The sequence below is a fragment of the Antechinus flavipes genome, chromosome 4 (genome assembly GCF_016432865.1).
Source record: "Antechinus flavipes isolate AdamAnt ecotype Samford, QLD, Australia chromosome 4, AdamAnt_v2, whole genome shotgun sequence".
NCBI lineage: Eukaryota > Metazoa > Chordata > Mammalia > Dasyuromorphia > Dasyuridae > Antechinus > Antechinus flavipes.
This window is the reverse complement of record NC_067401.1, coordinates 385801833-385820439: the sequence shown is the minus strand read 5'-3', so window position 1 is coordinate 385820439 and position 18607 is coordinate 385801833. Positions and strand designations below refer to the sequence as shown.

Below are 18607 nucleotides of genomic sequence, written 5' to 3'. Positions count from 1 at the left end.
GTATAGAAGATAAAATTTGTCCCTTCACAATTTTGCCCCCCAAAAAGTCTTTTGAGACTCTAGGGCACTTCAAGGAGAGCTGGAGAATGGACATGAATACTCTACAACCTGGAGTAATCCTTACAACTATGGAAACTCCAGAGCCAGGTTTGGGCATGAGGGAAATGGGGCCCTGAAGAATGGAGGGGAACAGAGACTACAGGGATAGGATGTAAAAAGGATTATGAGACTGGAACCTAGGAAAATCAGAGGAATGTGGTTTCCTCTGTACTCCATGTTGGAGCCCTGGAATAATTGGAATCATAGGATCTGAGTTCAAATCTTAACTCCTACTAGTTGTTCATCTTGGGCAAGTCACCTAAGTGCTGGAACTTGGATTCCTCATATAAAATGAGGAAACTGGCTTAGGAAGGGGATCTATGATGGCGCAGAATCATAGGACCTGAGAGTTGGAAGGGATCTCTTTCCTCAGTAGTTATCTACTAGAACCACATGTGAAAGGACTGACCACTATGATATACCTAACAGTGCTTTACTTAGGGAAATGTCCCAGAAGGAGAAACCCACCCATCACTTTCAGGGTAGCCCATTCCAATTCTCAGTAGCTCTGAACTCCAGCTTTAACATTCTATGATGCTATGAAGCCCAGTACCCAGCCTCTATGGTTCTATCCAGCAGTTGATATTATTTCTCTTTGGACCAAAAACTGAAATGTGAGTGGAGGAGAGAGGGAGGGAGGAGGGCTTTGGAGAGGATGTGCAAAGTGGCAGGCACCACTAAGGGGACAGAGATGGACTCAGGACCAAGCAGACTTTTGAATTGTTCCCTTTATTATTCAAATAAACAGTAAAGAAAATAGAAAGGAAAATCCTTCAGGGTTAAAGCCAAACCTCTTCTCTAAGGAAAACAAGCAAGACTATGCGGCGGCCCATCCTAGTGCAGGGCCCTGGAATGAGAAGAAGGATTGCCATTCTAGGTTATGGAGTGAGTATCCATCGATGATGGGGGTTTGAAGGTTAGGGGGCTTAGGTATCAGCCCATGGACAGTTCCAGGACCTGGAAGCCCATTCAAGCCACCATCAAGTTTTCAATGAGGGTCAACTGTGTGGCCAGACTTGGTCCTGGTCTTCAGTCCTCACTGCCTGTCTCTCCCTATTCTCCCAACCTCCCAAAGTGGCCCCTGAAGCAGAGAATAAAAGTGAGGAATACATTTGATCTTTAACAGACATTCTTATGACCAGGGCAGTTTCTTACCATAGGACACATTTCCCATACTCAGCTCTTACTCCTAGCCCCCCAGATGGGGTTAAAGCTCTGGCCCCAGAGCAGAAGCAGAAAGAATGGGAAGCAAGACAGATGGTATGCTGTGATCTAAGTAGAGGAGAGGGCAAGCTTGATGGCCCCTGTCAGGGGGAAAGGCTTCTGATTGCAGAAGGTACCCTGGAAGTCATCCAAGTCAAGGGCCCACACCATGGCTCCTGCCAGTTGCCTAGTCTTCAAGTATTGGACCTATCAGAGTAGATGAAGCAATGAACAAGATTAGATTTCCCAGAAGACAATAGAGCACACACACACACCCCCTCACAAATACACAAGTTGAATCTTTGGAGACTCAGCCCCATGTTCTCCCACCCTGGCATGTTTTTCCTTCCTTCCCCTCCATCCTGAGACTACCAAAGGAGCTCATACCTTGGCTGTGACACTTTCCTGATCCTCATATCCTACCCACTGGTTGCCTTTTGTGGCATAGGGCACCTGTTGTTCCAAAATCCTCTTAACAGTGGCCCCAGGGAGGAATCCACAGACCTAAAAGGGGGAAAAAGGAAAGAAGAGGCCCTGGTTGAGATTTTTCCCAATTAGAGAGGCCCCATATCGATAATCCCTCACTTTTCTGGTCCCCACTTCTGCACGAAGCAGAAACACCCAAACTTGGTTGACATGAAGAGATTCAAATTGACTTTTATGCAAAATGAAATGTCTGAGGGGAGAGTTCTGAGCTGGCTCTTCTCTGCTTGGAAAAGGGAAAGGGAGGAAACAGGTGATACTTGTCAATCAATCAACAAGCATGTTTTAAGCAACTACTATGTGCCAGGAACTGTGTGAGGTAAGGGAGATATAAAGACAAAAATAAAAATCTCTTCCTACAAGGAGCTTATATGAAGACCACATGGCCACATAATTAGGGGTTCAGTATAATAAGAAAGGTAGATTGGGGCCAGGTGAGGAAAGGCTTTATCCCTCCCTTCATCACCAACTCTCATCTATGAGATTTTCTACTCTCATTCCCATCTCCTATAAGATATACCAGGTCTAGTGAAAAAGGTAAAAATTGGGAAAGGTTAGCAGGAAGTGGTAGGGAAGGAGACTTCTTCCTCCTGATATCACTACTCCTTCCTTTTCATTACCTCATAATAGGCCAGGATCCCTTGCTCCCCTGTGTAGAGTCCTGCAGTCCCAGGTCCCAGGATCGGTGCTCCAACTTCAGATTCTGCGGAGGCTAAGGTGAATGTATTCGCAAAGGTTGCGATACCCATGACCACTTTGCTGGCTGGGGCTCCCTTCATCAGCATATAGTTCACAGCATATCTCTGGGGAGGAAAGGAAAGAAAAGGATATCATTAACATTTTTTATGCAAAAGCATCCTCAGGGGCTTTCACCCAGGGCTTGTGATTCCAACTGCACTGCTTTCTCTACTATACAATGTTGCCCATCCTGTGGACTAGCCCCTTGGTTCTCAAAGTGTAGTCTAGAAAATTCTGATCTCTGAAACCCTTTCAGAAAGCTCACAGATTCAAAATTTTATTTATGACATGGTCAATATCTGTAAATATAACCCACATAAACAAAAATTCCTTGCAAAGATACTCAATAATTTTTAAAAATATAAAGATACTGAGAACAAAAGTTTGAGAACCAGTGGACTAGTCTATTGACCAACAGGGGGATTCTTCAGTACTTCAAATTCGGCCTTACATACTGCAAATATAGTTTAACAAAAACATTAGATTGTGAGTCTAAATTTAGGAGTTTAAATCTCCTTGTATGCCTGAGAAGGTTACGAGAACTGCCAACTCTTGAACCCATGCTTAAAACCCATGGCTTCCTTACTTTTAAAGGACTTACTTCCACGTTTTCAATGATCCTCTTTTTTCCAACCTTCAAGGATACTTACAACATTGCTGTAACTATCATCCTTCCTTCCTCTGTATAGGGGGCTGTGGTGTCCTACGGTCTTTTGCCAGGGTCCATGGAAGTTGTAACTCATGAGATTGATAAAATCTAAATATCTGTAGCAAGAATGACAGTGGATTGGATTGGGTTGGAGGAGAGGGAACCAAATATAACCAAAAATTTCAGTGCCATCATCATCACTGGGCCTTAAAAAACCCCAAACTCTACTATGTGAGGTAAGATGGGACAAAAATGTGACCCAGACAAGTCCCTGACCCTTGGAACCATGGATCAAGGCAGACAACCACATCACCATATATTCAGATAAGAATAATCCTTCATTCCCTCAGGATCTCATGGATACTCCTATAATGCAGGTCAAAATTTTTCTATAACTTGGAAGTGAATTTTTGGGAATCCTTATGGTCAACAAATTCATCATCCTATAGTCAACCTTATGATGAGCTTCTCTGATTTTTTATTCAATTCAAAAACATTGATTAAGTTCCTACTATATGCTAGGTGCAGAAGATCAACTAATCAGTCAATAAACACATAAGATTCTACTATATGTTAGATGCTGAAGATCAATCAGTTAATCAACAAATAATCATTAAATGCTAATTATATGCTAAGTGCTTGAATTTTAAAGAAAAGGCAATAAAATAGTTCCTGTATTCAAGTGGATTTTGTTTTTATTGGGGTAAAATTGTACATACTCAGTTAAGCAAATACGAAATATATAGTATCCAGCTGTAGCTAGTATTTCCATGGTAAATTAAGGTTTGTAAAGCCTAGACATAGGTTATATCATTAGGGGAAGAGGCCACCATTACTGCCTAGGGGGATCAGAAAAGGTCTCACATTGCAGCAGTTGGACCTGACTAGTTTTTGACTGCAGATATATAACCATTTTCCATGCCTTTATCCCTGAAGCTTTACAAGGATGGTGGTTGTTATTATTTGTCCTTCTCGAAAAGGACCATGATATTAGGGGTGCCATGACACACAATTGAGCTGGATTTAAGTGAGGGAGGGCTGTGCAAAGTCACCAGCCTTTCTCCTCTGGAGCTATCTGGGTACAGGGACAAGATAGAGGTCAGGATGACTGGACAAGGATGGTTGAATCTGCCAGATTTTAAATTCTTTTTGGCTTAGAGTTGGGGAAACCCAACATCACCACTAACTCAAGGTGCATTGTTTGTGTAGGATGTTAGTGGAGATTCAGAGAGGGGAAGAGAACGCCTGCTTAACTAATGCAACCCATTTCCAGTTACCCGTTTGTGCTTCGCCTGATGTATGGATTTCTGGTCCACTTCTTCAACCCTTTGGTGAGTGGATGCTTAAGGAATGGCAAATTTGTTTTAGTATATGAGCCTGAGGGTTGCAAGCTTCTTCTGTAGGAATAGGGATCCCAGCATTGAAGCTATAGGGCTGTGCTCTCTTCCAAGAGCATGGATAAAAAAGGGTTAACTTGCATGAATGGTCACTCACAAGGTGGCAGGGAAAAAGGTGAAAAGAAGTGATTAAATTTTCATATGTATAATCATTGATACTCATATAGCACATTAAAGTCCTCAAAGCACTTTACATAGATTTTCTAATTTAATTTGCTATGATAAAGTCCCTACACCTAAGACATAAAATTAATTGAATCCAACAACCATTTAACTGCCTATAAACTCTATCCATTCTTTTGATTCAGTTTGGAGTTCAAAGCCCTTCATAAACTCTCACCTTTCCAGTCTTACATCTGACCCCTGTTCCATATTCTGATCCAATGACACTTGTCTCCTGGTAGTTTTTGGTACAAGAAACTCCTACTCCTGACTAGGAATTTCCTTGGGATATTTCTCCATGTCTTGGATTTCCTTCATCTGTATCTCAACTTCCTGGCTTTCCTGGCTTCGCGTCCTAGCTAAAATCCCATTTTACAAGAAGTCTTTGCCAATTCTCCTTAACGCTAATGTCTTCCCTCTATGATTATGTCCAATTTAGTTTGTAGAAATCTCATTTGTATATAATTGTTTACATGTTGTTTTCTCCATTAGATTGTGAACTGTCTCAGAGCAGGGATTATCTCTTGCCTTTCTTTGTCTCTCCAGCTCTTATACAACAGCGCTGAATAAATATTTATTTATTATAACTGACGCACTAACATTTGCAAGGGGTAATGGTGTCAATAGACTGAACATTGAATGCTTCAATGTGAAAAGATAAATGTACTGTTGAGGTCTGCTTATCACTTCTTGGCACTTCTTCCCTGAATTATTATCTATAATATTTCATCTATATGATTATACATCTTTTAAAAGATTTTAATTGATATTTTAGCTTTCAGTCTCTTTTGTCTCCTATCCAATCTCCATTCAGTGCTGTCAAAATAATCCTCCTAAGAAAAGTTCTGACCAAATCATTTCCTTGCTCAAAAGCCTTGGATAGTTCCTGATTGCCTCTAGGTTAAAACACAAACATCTCAGCCTGACATTTAAGGTCTTACACAATCTGACTCCAGTCTTTTTTTTCCAACCTTATCTCAAATTACCTCCCTTCATGGACTCAGTATTATAGCCAAACTGGACCTAGAGCTTTACCCCAAATTCAACTTTCCTTCTTCCATCTTCCATTTTTGCATAATCACACAAGTCTCTCTCCATGATAGAAAGATTTTCCCTCTTCAACTTTACCACCCAATATTAAAGGCAGCCCCTTTGAGAATCCTCCCAGTGATGAAGAATGGCAGAGGCAATGGCTTCAAGGCAGAGAAGGAGATGCACATTTAGGGGCACCTATAGAGAGATTTTACTTTTGCTTTTGTTTTATAATGCATGTTTGTTACAAAGATTTCATGTTATTTATTTATTTTTCAGTGGGACAGAGGAGCTGGGAGGAAAAATTAATGCTTGATAATTTAAAAAAGTAGAATTTAATTTTAAAAATCCCAATCACAATTCACCTAAAAAAAGAGGAGTAAATTCTTTAATGATTACATCAATATAAACAGAAAGAAAAAACACCACAGAACAACTGAAGATGATTGTTGGGAAATTATGAAGAACAAAGAAGAGATGAGAAACCATACCTCAGCCCACTCTGCTTTGTAGAGATGTGGGGGTGGGGGGAGGAGAATGGCAAAGAAACATACACACACACACACACACACATATAATCAGATTATTTTTTCTGTGTATTTATTGTCTTGGCTGATTCTTCACTCCCCTTCCTCTTTGTCTTTCTTTAAAAAATATTCTTTATAATGAAAGATGACTCCTAAGAAGGGAGACAGGGAGAGATACAGGGGGGAAATTTGGACCATGTAAAAATAAGATACTAATAAAATGATTTTTAAGAGAATATGCTGAAAGCAGGGACCATGTTTTTGCCTTTCTTTGTATTCTCAGTTCTTTGCATAGTGCTTGGCACATAGTAAGCATTTAATAAAATCTTGTTAATTGACTGACTAATCTCTCCAGTAGTTAATGCTTTCATTCTCTCTCCTCAAATTACCTTGTTTTATTTTCTGTGTTCATGTTGTATCTATCCACTCTGAAGAACTAAGCTCTTTAAGACAGAGTTTTTCATCTGTGTATGCCCAACACCTAGTGTGTGCAGTGCCTTGCACACAGTAGGCACTTAATAAGTGTCCACTTAACTGATTGATAAAAATGGGGAAAACATTCATGTCCTTGAAGACCAGTTTTCTTTCTCTTATCTCAATCTCCCCTGAAGAGAAGAAATATATGAAAGGCCTCAATGAACTATGAAGCTGACACAAAGGTAAGATATTGTCATTATTCTTCAGCTATAGCACCATGCTACTCCCATCATTGTTGGGGTTATCATTATTTTTGTAGAATTTGATTCTTTGTCTCATCTGATCCCCACAATAGTCCTATCAGTAATTGTCTAATTTTTCATCTTCTTCCTCTCAAGAGTTAGCACAAACTATTCCCCATGGCTATAATCTAACCTGTGAGCAAGGGACAGCTTAGTTGGGGATACATGATCATAGTTGGGATTACAAAGGTAGCAAGGAGATAAGGTCATATGCAACTAGTAGCAGATCTGATTCTAAAAGCCCATTCTCCTGCTTCCTGGTTCTCTGCTCTGTCCATTCAGTAGCCACATTGGTCAGTGTCAGGCAGGGAAAGCAGAGGAACAAAGATTTGAGAAGGGTGGTTGGGGAAAATGAAATGAGGGATCGAAGAGGGAAGACTCACTCAGAGATCTTGCGGATGTCATAGCCTGCATCAAGTGTGACCCTCCCAGCAGGCAATGCTGCACTGAGCAGAAGTCTCTCCTTTCCAGTCCTCTTAGCTTCTTTGGAGAATTCATCTGCCATTTCCTAAAAAGAGATACACTCCATACTCATATCCTGCTGGGAGTTTCCAATCCAATTTGCCTTCCTCACTCTTCCCATGACCAATGCTAGTCAACCCTGATGGAGCTAGTCAAGCCTGATGAAGAGTTTCCTCCTTTCATCCTACCCACTCTTTTTAATTTATGAGGCTATTTACATCCATTCATGCATGCCAGATCTGAATTATCTACTCAGCTAGAATTAAACAGTGACATGGAAAAACCAGGACAAGGAAAATAATCTTAAACTCCATCCTATGTAATGATCAAAAATCTAGAGCTCCATGAGACCTCAGAAGCTTTCTAGTCCAAACCCTCATTTTACCAAAAGAACTTGAAGCCCCAGGATGATTTGTTTAAGATGATCATCAGAGAAAATTTTGAACCCAAGTTCTCTGACTCTAAGGCCAGGGCTCTTTACACTGCATTTACTCCCGTTTTTATGTTTTCTTGGGAAGCAGCTCTTCCCACCTGGTTCTGCTTTGCTCAAACTAATAAAATGAGACTTTGCTTCCCTAGCACACACATAGCATAAAATGAAGAGAAATTAGAATGAATTCTGTGTTCAGGTTTTTTTTTCTTAAAGGAATTTCCCCTGGATCCTAGTTGTAAATGGAGACATTTAGGTTGTCCCTAAACCAGAGCTGGTCCTCACTGACTCAGATGTTTGCAAGGTAGTAGGCAGCTTGGGATAAAATACATGTCAAGAAAGGAAGGGAGGAAGGAAGGAAGGGAGGGAGGAAGAGATGAAAGGAAGAAGGGAAGGAGGGAGGGAGGAAGGAAGGAAAAAAGAGAGGGAAGGAGGAAGGAAGGAATGGAGGGAGGGAAGGAAGAAGAGAAAAAAAGGAAGGAAGAAAAGAAGGAAGGAAAGAAAGAAAGGCAAGAGGGAAGGAAGAAAGGAAAGCATTTATTAAGCACCTACTATCTGCCAGGCCCTGTCCTAAGCACATTAAAATATTATCTCATTTGTTCCTCATACAATAGCTCTAGACGTTATGTACTAAACTTGGGAATTAGGTGAGTTAAATTCAATAACTGAGAGATAGCAGGATGTCTGATCATCTCCTGTCATCTCAAAGCAGGGAGAGAAAGAGCACCCTAGGTAGTGGGCCATAGATAGTGGGGGAACTCTGGGTAAGGTATAGGACCCTTCAGTCCAGAGGGAACTTGCTGACAATGTCTGATTTGGCTCCCCACCTCCCTTTGGTGTTCTCACCTTTTCCTGAGAAGTCAAGGAAGGCGTGACCACCTATGTTCTACATGAAGCAAGAGATACTTACAGGATGCTTATAGTTACACCTACTCAGTGTGATTGATGATCTAATGGTTTTCTGATTCACAAATGCTCAGTGTGCTGTAGTGAAGTAATTGAACTAGGGTATTTAAGGTCTGAGAGGACTGGAGGGAGGAGAGAGAGTGAGACAGAGGAGAGTGCAGAGGAGAGTAAGAGAGTATGAGTGTGAGAGTGTGAGACTGTAAAAGTGAGAGTATGAGAGTGAGTGAGTGAGTTCGATCTCAGACTCACAGACTCCAGACTCCAGAATAAAGACTTGAGACTCCAGAATAAAGACTCCATACTCTATCCCTGACCATCCTCATGGTGACTCTCCTGCTAAAATCAAGGCCCATCCAGAGACCCTCGAGAAAGCTAGCCTGGACATCACAGTACCCCACAGTCTTTTCATGATATCTATAGACTCGGAACAGGTATTTCCCTAGCCTCTAGGTACCTCATGGCCGACAAACAGATCTGTTCTATAATATCCATAAAACAAGAATCTCTATTTGTGTCTTCCCTCCATTAGTGCCCCTCTTCTCTCTGTTAATTATTTCTTATTTATCCTATATATAGCTTGTTTGTAATTATTTGTTTGCACATGTTTGTCACTTCCATTAGATTATAAGCTTCTTAAGGGCAGGGATGGTTCTTACTCTGTACCTCCAGAACCTCCCACAATGCCTGGAATGAAGCAGATGATTAATAAATGCCTATTAAGTGACCAACAACCTTTTGTTCCTATTCTAGAGCCACTCAGCCTATGAAGTCAGGAAGACATTCTCAGTGTTCACCTCGATACCATCTGCTACAGTTGAAGCTTGTTTCCTTTGTTCTGTCCTCAGCAGGAGAGAATGGCTGCAGACAGTTACAAGACACATGCCCTGACCTCTGCCCAACTCCTCCTAACCTTCTTCTTCACCCCTTCTTTCCACCTCCCACCCCGGGTTTCCATACCTGAAGCAATAAGGTATAATTTTCTTTCTCTCTCCGTCCTGGATAGAGCCAGGCTAGGTCCAATCCGTTAAAGTTGTACGTCCTCAGGAATGTCGTGACCGAATTGATGAAGGTCCTTCGGCTCTCAGTTTGGGACGCCAGGTCAGAGAACCTAGAACCCGACCCCCCCGATTTGTAAGTTCATGCTGAAAGACTCAGGAATTCCAGGATGGCAAATGAGAAAAAAGTTCTGAACTGGGATTTAAGACACTCGGTTCTAGACCTGGCTCACGCTATGACTCACTCATTATGTAACTATTTACCAGTCAATTCCCGCTATCAGCCTCCATATCCTGTGCTATAAAAAGAAGGGGCAGTCTCTCAAATTTCTTCCAGTTCTAGGTTCTTAGCGCTAAGGCTGAGATTGATCTTGGACTATGTCTAGCTCAATCCCCTCATTTCCTGAGGCCTGGAGAATTTAAATAATGTATCTAAGAGATTTTAAGAAATATACCTAAATTCACAAGGTAATAACAAAGGGGTTTTAATAACAAATATTATGTATATAACAAAATAACAAATAAAACAAACAAAGTAACACTTAATATCAAAAAAATTTAATAATAAAGGATTTAAACCCAGGCCCTCTAGCTCTAATCTCAGACTATGTTTCACCATACCATACTGCCTCCCCTTCTTTTTCAGGACTATTTTAGTCTAAGTATTGATATTCTGATGGGAGGCAGCAGTAGAGGCGATGTACTTAGCACTGAAAAGTCTGTCCAATATTGTGATTCAGGGCTGCTCCAACCAAAAGCCCCTGTAATTTCTCATAGCTTGTATCTATTTTGTCCCTTCATGATCGGAGAATATTTCTTGCTATCTTGCTAGTCACACCTTTGGATCTTCCACAAATCATACCCACTTCCCGGAATTCCATCAAACCTTTCCTCTTCCAGATCTTGTCCTTCTTCCAATCTCTACTCCCACCTCCTCCTCCAGAAAACCTTCCCTCACTAGCCATACTTGGCTCAGTTCATGCTGGTTGTGCCCCACAGAACTGATGACAGTGAATGTGTAACTATATAGTTTATAACCACTCCCTTGACCCTACATCCTAGGTCTGTGTTTTTCACACATAATACTCCATCTTCCAGCTTCAAGCATTTACTTCCCCATTCTTTACCCTGGTCTCCTGACTTCCTTGGCTTCCTTCAATTCTCAGCTAAGATCCCTGAGTTTCTGAAAGAAAACCTATCTCCAACCTCTTTAATCTTTCTCATTGATGCTCTTCTGTTAATTATCTTAAATCAAGCTGTAAATAGCATGTTTATATATGTAATTATTTGCCATTGTAGATGCCGTTAAATTGTGACCAGAGAGTATGGGCCATATTTTTTGCCTTTCTTTGTAACTTCTGCTCTTAGCACAATACATGGGATACAGTAAGTATTTACTAAATGCTTGCTGATGGACTGAGTATCTATTCTGCACTACCTAGAGAAAGAGCAGTAATGAGTGCCCTGTGGCTGGGAAGTCTTTGTGCAGACAGTAGATGACCAATTGTCTTAGTTCATATGAATGATATTCCTTCTGAGATATCAATTAGGCCAGATGACTTTTGAAGACCATCCCAATTCTGACACATTGTGATCCTGTCCTATAAGAACCTCTTCTACTCTCATCCAGACAAGTGTTCAGCCATCAAACTTCTAGTTGAAGTCCTCCAGTGATGGGGAACTAACCACTTCTTGAATCAACCTATTGTCTTTTGGACAGCACCAATAATTAAGAATGTTTCCTTCCAAGTCTAAATCTCTCAATTCTGTCCAATGGATCTGAGCAGAATAGTTTTAATTCTTGTTCATCAGTCAGGAATTCAAATATCTTAAGATAGCAATCATCCACCCTATAATTTTTCTTCTTGAGACAAAAAATTCCCAATTCTTCCCAATCACTCTTTGAATAGCATGGTTTCCAGTGCCCTCTTCATTTAGATCACCCTCTTCCAGTTAGTCAACGTCTTGGAATTGACACACTACTCCAGATGTGATCTTACCAAGATGTTCTAGAGCAGGACTATCTGAAACCTTAACTTCCCGCCTTCCTTCCTGTTTCACTCATGGAACGAGAGGTTAGTGGGCAAATGAGTTTGTCTAGGAAGGGTAAAATCTTACCTCTTGGTACCCATTCTCCATCCACCCACAGACAAGAGTGTCTTCAGTTTGGGGTTCCTGTGAGGCAAGAAAGAAGAAGAGGATAGCCGAAGCTTTCAGACAGATGCTGGATAGCCATCTCCCAAGGATGCTCTAGCAGGAATTCTTGGTCTTTGGGAGATTGGATTAGAAGACACCTACTTTCCTTCCAAATTAAAGATCCTGTTCTTCTAGAGGATCCTTTTATCCCTTCTCACTGTTAACAGGTTCATCAAAAATTATTAGGTTATTTTATTTAACATACAGGAAAATAATGTGTAGAAATAATATATAGAAATATATAGAATTTAATATAGATCTAATATATAGAATTAATATATTAATATACAATAGATAAAAGGCATTAGAAAGTGCCTTATCTAAATCTTTTTTATAGATGAAAAGTCTTAAGTTCTTAGAGAAGCAAAGTAATAAGAAGGCTCATAGAATTATAGATCTAAAACTGGAGGGACCTCAGAGGCTATCTAATCCAACCTTGTCATTTTACAGAAGAAAAAAGATGAAGAAATGAAGAATAAATGAATTGACCAAGTCACACAAGTTGTCATTTATCAGAGGTAGAATTTGAACCCAGGTCCTCTGGCTGCAGAGCTGGTGCTCTTCTCACCATGTCATACTGCTTCCTAAAATGGCTTAGACTTAATAATATATGCCAAGGGAAAGGAACAACTGAAGCTCACTGGGGTTTATAGGAGTTAGAGCTGACAGGAACTTGGATGTCATTATTCATTTGACAAAGAAAAAAGCTCTTAAATGGCTTGTCTAACTTCATACACTTAGTAAGTAGCAGAATCTGGGTTTAACTGTATGTATTCTGATTCTTTTTTAAGGCAGCTTCACCTATTGCTTTCTGTTGTATCCTAGCAGGGAAACTTTAAGATGGATGCAGTGGAATCATGGCACCTGGAACCATAGACCATCCAATCAGTCCTCTGCCTTCATGAACATCTGTTATTGGCTGATGGCTATTGATTTTACAAAACTGGGAATTTGCATACACCCCGGGGAGGAACATCTAGTTAGGAAAGAATGCTTTTAAGATGTTTAAGGCCTGGTGAGCCAAAACTCCAGCTTCATCCCACTTTGACTGTGAATTCGGTGTGGCAGAAAGAGCATTAGGTTTCCAGGCATAAGACCTTTGCTTGAATTCTAGCTCTACTATCTACCAAATATGAAACCAAGCTATCTGTCTTTAGGTCTTGATTTGCTGAATTATAAAATGGTGAATTTAGAAAGTTGATTGTTAAAGTTTCCTTGAATTCTAAATTCTCTACTCTTGTGACTCCCAGGACAGTGTGGCAAGCTTCTCAAACTGTCCCAGATGATCTCTCTGCCTCCAGAGGACTCCTGAGTCCAAGCTTAGAGCCCTTGAAATATCGGTCATGAAAATCTACTTCAGGTATCCAGGATTATGTGCATTTCTTTGTCCAGTTGGCAAAACATTGTCCCACCCTGGTTACTCTCTTTTGTTCCTGCCCTTTGTCTGTTCTCAGACAGGAGGAAGAAAGGGAGAGGGGCCCGGGTGGCTCACCTTTGTTTGAGCTCATTCAGAGTTTCATAGAGCGTCACATCATTCCATTCCCAGGTGTCAATCTGATTATTGCTTATGTTGGCAAAGCTGTAGATGACGTGGGTGCACAGGTTGGCATCAATATTATCCGGAAGGCATGCGGCATCTCCATGCCGGTACTGGGACCAGTTGGTATAGTAGCAGACCAGCTTGTAAGCATAGCCTAAGAGGGGCAGAGAACAGGTGCTTGGGCAGGGCCCCATGAGTCACTATTTTTAAGGGGAGGGTAGATGGATACATAGCTAGAGAGAGAGGGATTTGGTCCCTGGGCTTGGGAAGCTCCTAGACTGGTAGGGAAATTATAATTCCCATCCTCAGGGAGATGCCAACTTAATAAGGGAGGTGTAATTGAATTCTTACTCTCAAGAACTACAATGATATTAACTGCCCAAATAAAATTGACTGTTAATGATATTGTTGTTATTGTTGTTCAGTCATTCAATCTTGTCCATGAGATTTTCTTGGTGAAAATACTGGAGTAGTTTTTGTCATTTATTTTCCATTATGTTCCCATTTTACAGATGTGAAACTGAGGTAAATAGGAATTAAGTAACTTGCCCAGAGTCCTACAGCTAACAAATGTCTGAGATTGGATTTGAACTCATCTTCCTGACTGTACCACCTGTTAATGATATTATTATCTCCCAAAAAGGCTATGGAGAAGACAATCAGTTACTGATCAATACCAGTTTAATTTTCACAATCACATATCTGAGTGAATAGCACAAAGAATATAGGATCCTAAATTACTCATTTGTTTGTTGCTTACCGTAAAGCATTTGACTCGGTAAAGCAAAACTCAGCATACAATCCTTCCCTCAGTAAAGTATCTCACATGCCAAAAGCATTCAAAAGTTTTTGACAGATATAATAATGATGGCTTTGTTCATCTCTGATTGTAAGGAGTTAAATAGGAAGAAAATCATATTACTATAGTTCAAGGTACCAAGGAACTATGGACCAAGTATGGAACACAGAGGGTTTGGGCATCTATGAGTTCACTTAAGGAAGACTTCTGGGAGGTAGTAAGTTTTGAATTGAGTTTTGAAAGAGAGGACACATATTGATTGAGAAAGGGATTTGACAAAATAGGAATGCCGGAAGACAGCATCCATTCAGCAAGCATTTATTAAATGCTTGTTTCCTATCAGGAGCTATGCTAAATGCTGGGGACATGAAGCTAAAATAAAAATAATCCCTGTTCCCAAGAAGCTCATATTTAATTGGTCAGAAACAACCTGTTCCCCAGATTAGGAACTGCAAAATATCAAAATGGGAGGGAAACATTAGCATCTGGAAATAATAAGAAAGGTTTTGTTTGGTAGAGGGCATCTGAGCTGAGCCAGAAAGGAAGCTGGGGAGGGCAAGAGATGGGGTTCCAGGCATCATGGCTCCACCATATGCAAAGGCAGGGAAATCATATAAAACATACTGTATAAGGGGTCAATATGCAGGCAGTTTGATTGGAATGTAGCATGCATGAAGGAAAGTAGTGTTCCATAAGCTTGGAAAGAGACAAATTGAGAAAGACTTTAAAAGCCAAAGGAAGCAGTTAGAATTTTAATGAATCAACAAATCATGAATACCTACTATGTGCCAGGTATTATACTCAGATGATAAAAAACTTCTGCCATTTCTTGAGTGGGGATGCTGTGGTTGGAGCTATGCCTTAGGAATGAAACATCAATTTAACAGCTGTGTAGAGGATGAATTGTAGGAGCAAGAGACTTAAGGTGAATTAGGAGGATATTGAAATCACTCAAATGAAAGGCTTTGAACCTAGGGGGATGGCCACATGAGTGGAAATAAGGGGTGCATAACTGAGCCGTCATGAAGACAGAATCAACCAAACTTGGCAACTAATTAGCCCTAAGGAGTGAGGGAGCTGAGAAAAATTAAGCATGCCTCTGACCTTGCAAACCTCAGTGATTAGAAGGATGGTAGTGTTCTCAACAAAAATAAACAAAAAAATTCAGGAAGAGGGGAGGATTTGAGAGGAAAAATAAGTCTTGTCTTGAGCATGTTGAATTTGAGGTAGTTTTGAGGTAGTCTGATGAGTAAAAGTGCTGGTCTTGGAATCAGGAATCCTTCCTTAGACACTTATTAGGCAAGTTAATAAAGCTTTTTCAGCCCCGGTTTCCTCATCTAAAAAATAATATAATAACTGCATCTACCCCCCCCCAGAGTTGTTATGAGGGCAAAGTGAGATAATTCTGGTAAAGCACTTTGCAAACTTCCAAATGCTAGTTATTATTGTTATAATTTGAGATAACTAGAGGACATCCAGTTGGAAATGTCCAGTAAGCAGTTGGTGATGCAGAGCAATAGTTCAAGAGAAAGACTGAGGCTGCCTTTATAGATCTTTGAGTCATCTTCATAGAGGTAATAGTTGAATCCATGGGAACTAAAAAGATCATGAAAAGAAAGTACAAAGAGAGATGTGGAAAGGGCACAGGATAGAGCCATGGATATACCCTTATACATTGGAGATAGGACAAAGATGATCTTGCAAAGGAGGATTATCCAAACAAGAAGGAGGAACCAAAGGAATGAATGTCCAGGGAAGAGAGGGTGTCTTGGAGGAAGATATGGTCAATTGCCAAATGCTCAGTCCATAATCTTTATCATTTGGGTAGTTGAGACCGGTGGCTTACTTAAGCTTGAGAATTCTGAGCTTCTGCAAGCTGAGTCAATAAGATATCTGTACTACATCTGGCACCAGTATGGTGAGCCTCTGGGAATAAGGAACTAAACCTGAGCAAGTTAGAAACAGGAGCTAGCCAAGCTCTCAAGTCAATCAACGTTATTATTGGTGGTATTGGATCATGAATGGCTGCTGTACCTTCAGTTTGAGAGACAGGGAGACCCAGTCTCAAAAAACAAAACAAAATAATTGCTTCAGAGAGAGCAAGAAGGATAAGGAATAAGAAAAGACCGTTGAATTTGATAATTAAGAGATCATTGTTAACCTTAAAGATAGTAGTTTAAGTTGAATGATGAAAACCAGATTGCAAGTGATTTAGAAACGTAAAACTGTGAACAAGAGATAGCTCATGGTAAAGGAGCTCTATTTTCTCAGTAAACTATGAGGCAAAGCCCTTTGTTGATATGAGGAATAAGGGGATGGTATATAAAGGGAGAGAAGAGAGAAGAGGAGAAAGAAGAGAAGGAGAAGAGGGAGGGAGAGGAAAAAAAGGAGAAAGGGGAGGAGAGAAGAGAGGGGAGAGGAGAGGAAACAGAATCTTCCTTTAGATACTTACTGGACAAATTAATAAAGCTTTATCAGCCTCAGTTTCCTCATCTTTAAAAATAAGTATAGCATCCCTGCAGAGGGTGTCTTAGAGGAGGATATGTTGCAGAGAGGGCCATGTTGTGCACATGTAATATCTATCACGTGGGACGTTGAGGTTGGTGAAGATGAGAGAAGAGAAGAGGAATGGAGAAGAAAAGAGAAGAGAGGAGAGGAGAGGGGAGGAGAGATGAGGGGAGAAGAAGAAAGGACAGGGAAGGAAAGGAAAGGAGGAAAGAAGGATGGAGAAAAGAGGAGAGGAGAGGAGAGGGAAAGGGAGAGGAGAAGAGAAGAAAGAAGAAGAAAAGGGAGGAAAGGAGGGGGCAGGAAGTCATTATAGTGTATTTGATCAGCATTCTTGAAGCTACAGTAAACTTCTCTCCCATATGACAGGTATTATTATCTTTTGTAAACTTCTCTTTACTGTATATGAGCTAAAAGGCCCCCCTTTCCAATCCTCAGCCTCTAGATAAGCTTGTATCCCAGGGAATGTAAGTTCCTTGAGTGCAGAGAATGTTGTCTTTTTCTCTCTTTCCCTAGTGCTGAGCATAGTGCCTCTCACATAGTAGGCACTCTATTTGTAAACATGCAGAACTGAAGTGAATTCAAAGTCCTTCACTGGGCCTGAGCTACTACCCAGAAGCACAAGAAGGAGAAATTCCCAAGGATTGAATCCCACTCTCCCACACATACATTTCCACTTTTTCTTCCTCCCCCATTCTCCCATGATACTTACTGTATTGGAACAGCACCAAGAGGCTGAAACCTGGAAGGAAATAAACCTACTGTCAGAAAAGGAGTTATTTATCTTGGTTCCACCAGGTCATTTCCTAGCCCCTCACCTCCTCACCCAGTCAGGCTGTATGTTATCCATTGTCCCTGGGGCTTTTCTAGAGCCCAGCCTTCCAACTTCTTCCCAGAAATAAACCTGGACTGGAGTCAACCTTCTGTTTTCCCCTCCCAGCCCAATACCAGTCATGGGTATCCTTGGACAAATAGGTGGCAGGCTGGGCTCCCAGAGATGGGCTCATGGCAGAGGGAGCCACGTACAGCAACTTCCCCCCCTGAAAATTCAGGTTTCCCAACTCCCCTTGACTGACTCTTTACAAACCTATCTCAGCTCCTTTCAGACCCATCTCGGCTGGGCTGCAGAATGCCCAAAAGCTGTGCTTGCTGTCTGTGTCAGCTGTCCACTGCCCGTAGCTTTACTGCCAGTCCTTGTGTCTGCTTCCCTGCTGCCTGTATGGTCTCCCCCAGCTCCTGGCTTCCTTTTATCTAACTCCACTCGACTCCTTTTCACCCTAAGCCCATCCTAGTTTACAGGAATCAAGCAATTCATAAATAAAGGAACTAAAGACTTAGTGGTGGTGGAGTGCTTTGGGCAAAGAAAAAAATGAGTTGTGAAATACTGAGAATTTCATAATCCCCAGGATTAGTATATTTTTTGAGTTCTGCAAAGGGTAAAGTCCAATCTAATGGGTCCTGTCATTTGCCCTGGCCTCTGATAATGATCATTATCTCCCTTCCCAAATCTCACACTTCATCGGTCTACCTCCCCAGACGACAGACCTCAATGCCCCTTTACCAGAGTGAGCCTCATTTCCTGACACCTGGCTTTGTTTTTTCCACTCTCGGGCCCCCTCCTTGCCCCAGCCAGGGGTTTCTTTCTCAAATAGCTTCCCGGATTAAATTGCTGGAATCCTTCATCTATGCAAACTTCTTTCAAGTCCCTCAGCTTCTTGGTCTTTAGCATTAATAGAAACCAGCCCAGGGAAATTATGCAATTTGT

General features: G+C 41.1%; 1 protein-coding gene across 1 annotated transcript; it reads right to left on the bottom strand.

The window, feature by feature from the left end:
* Window positions 1–809: 809 nt before the first annotated feature.
* On the bottom strand, window positions 810–18114 carry CHI3L1 (chitinase 3 like 1). Its single transcript, XM_051998608.1, has 10 exons — window positions 17930–18114; window positions 17555–17584; window positions 13491–13692; window positions 11921–11977; window positions 9765–9915; window positions 7393–7517; window positions 3174–3288; window positions 2406–2588; window positions 1690–1806; window positions 810–1509 (listed from the first exon to the last, which is right to left on the bottom strand). Exons 1-10 carry the CDS (start codon window positions 17952–17954, stop codon window positions 1372–1374), a joined length of 1143 nt encoding a protein of 380 aa, XP_051854568.1. The 5' UTR covers window positions 17955–18114; the 3' UTR covers window positions 810–1371.
* Between the last annotated feature and the right edge of the window lie 493 nt (window positions 18115–18607).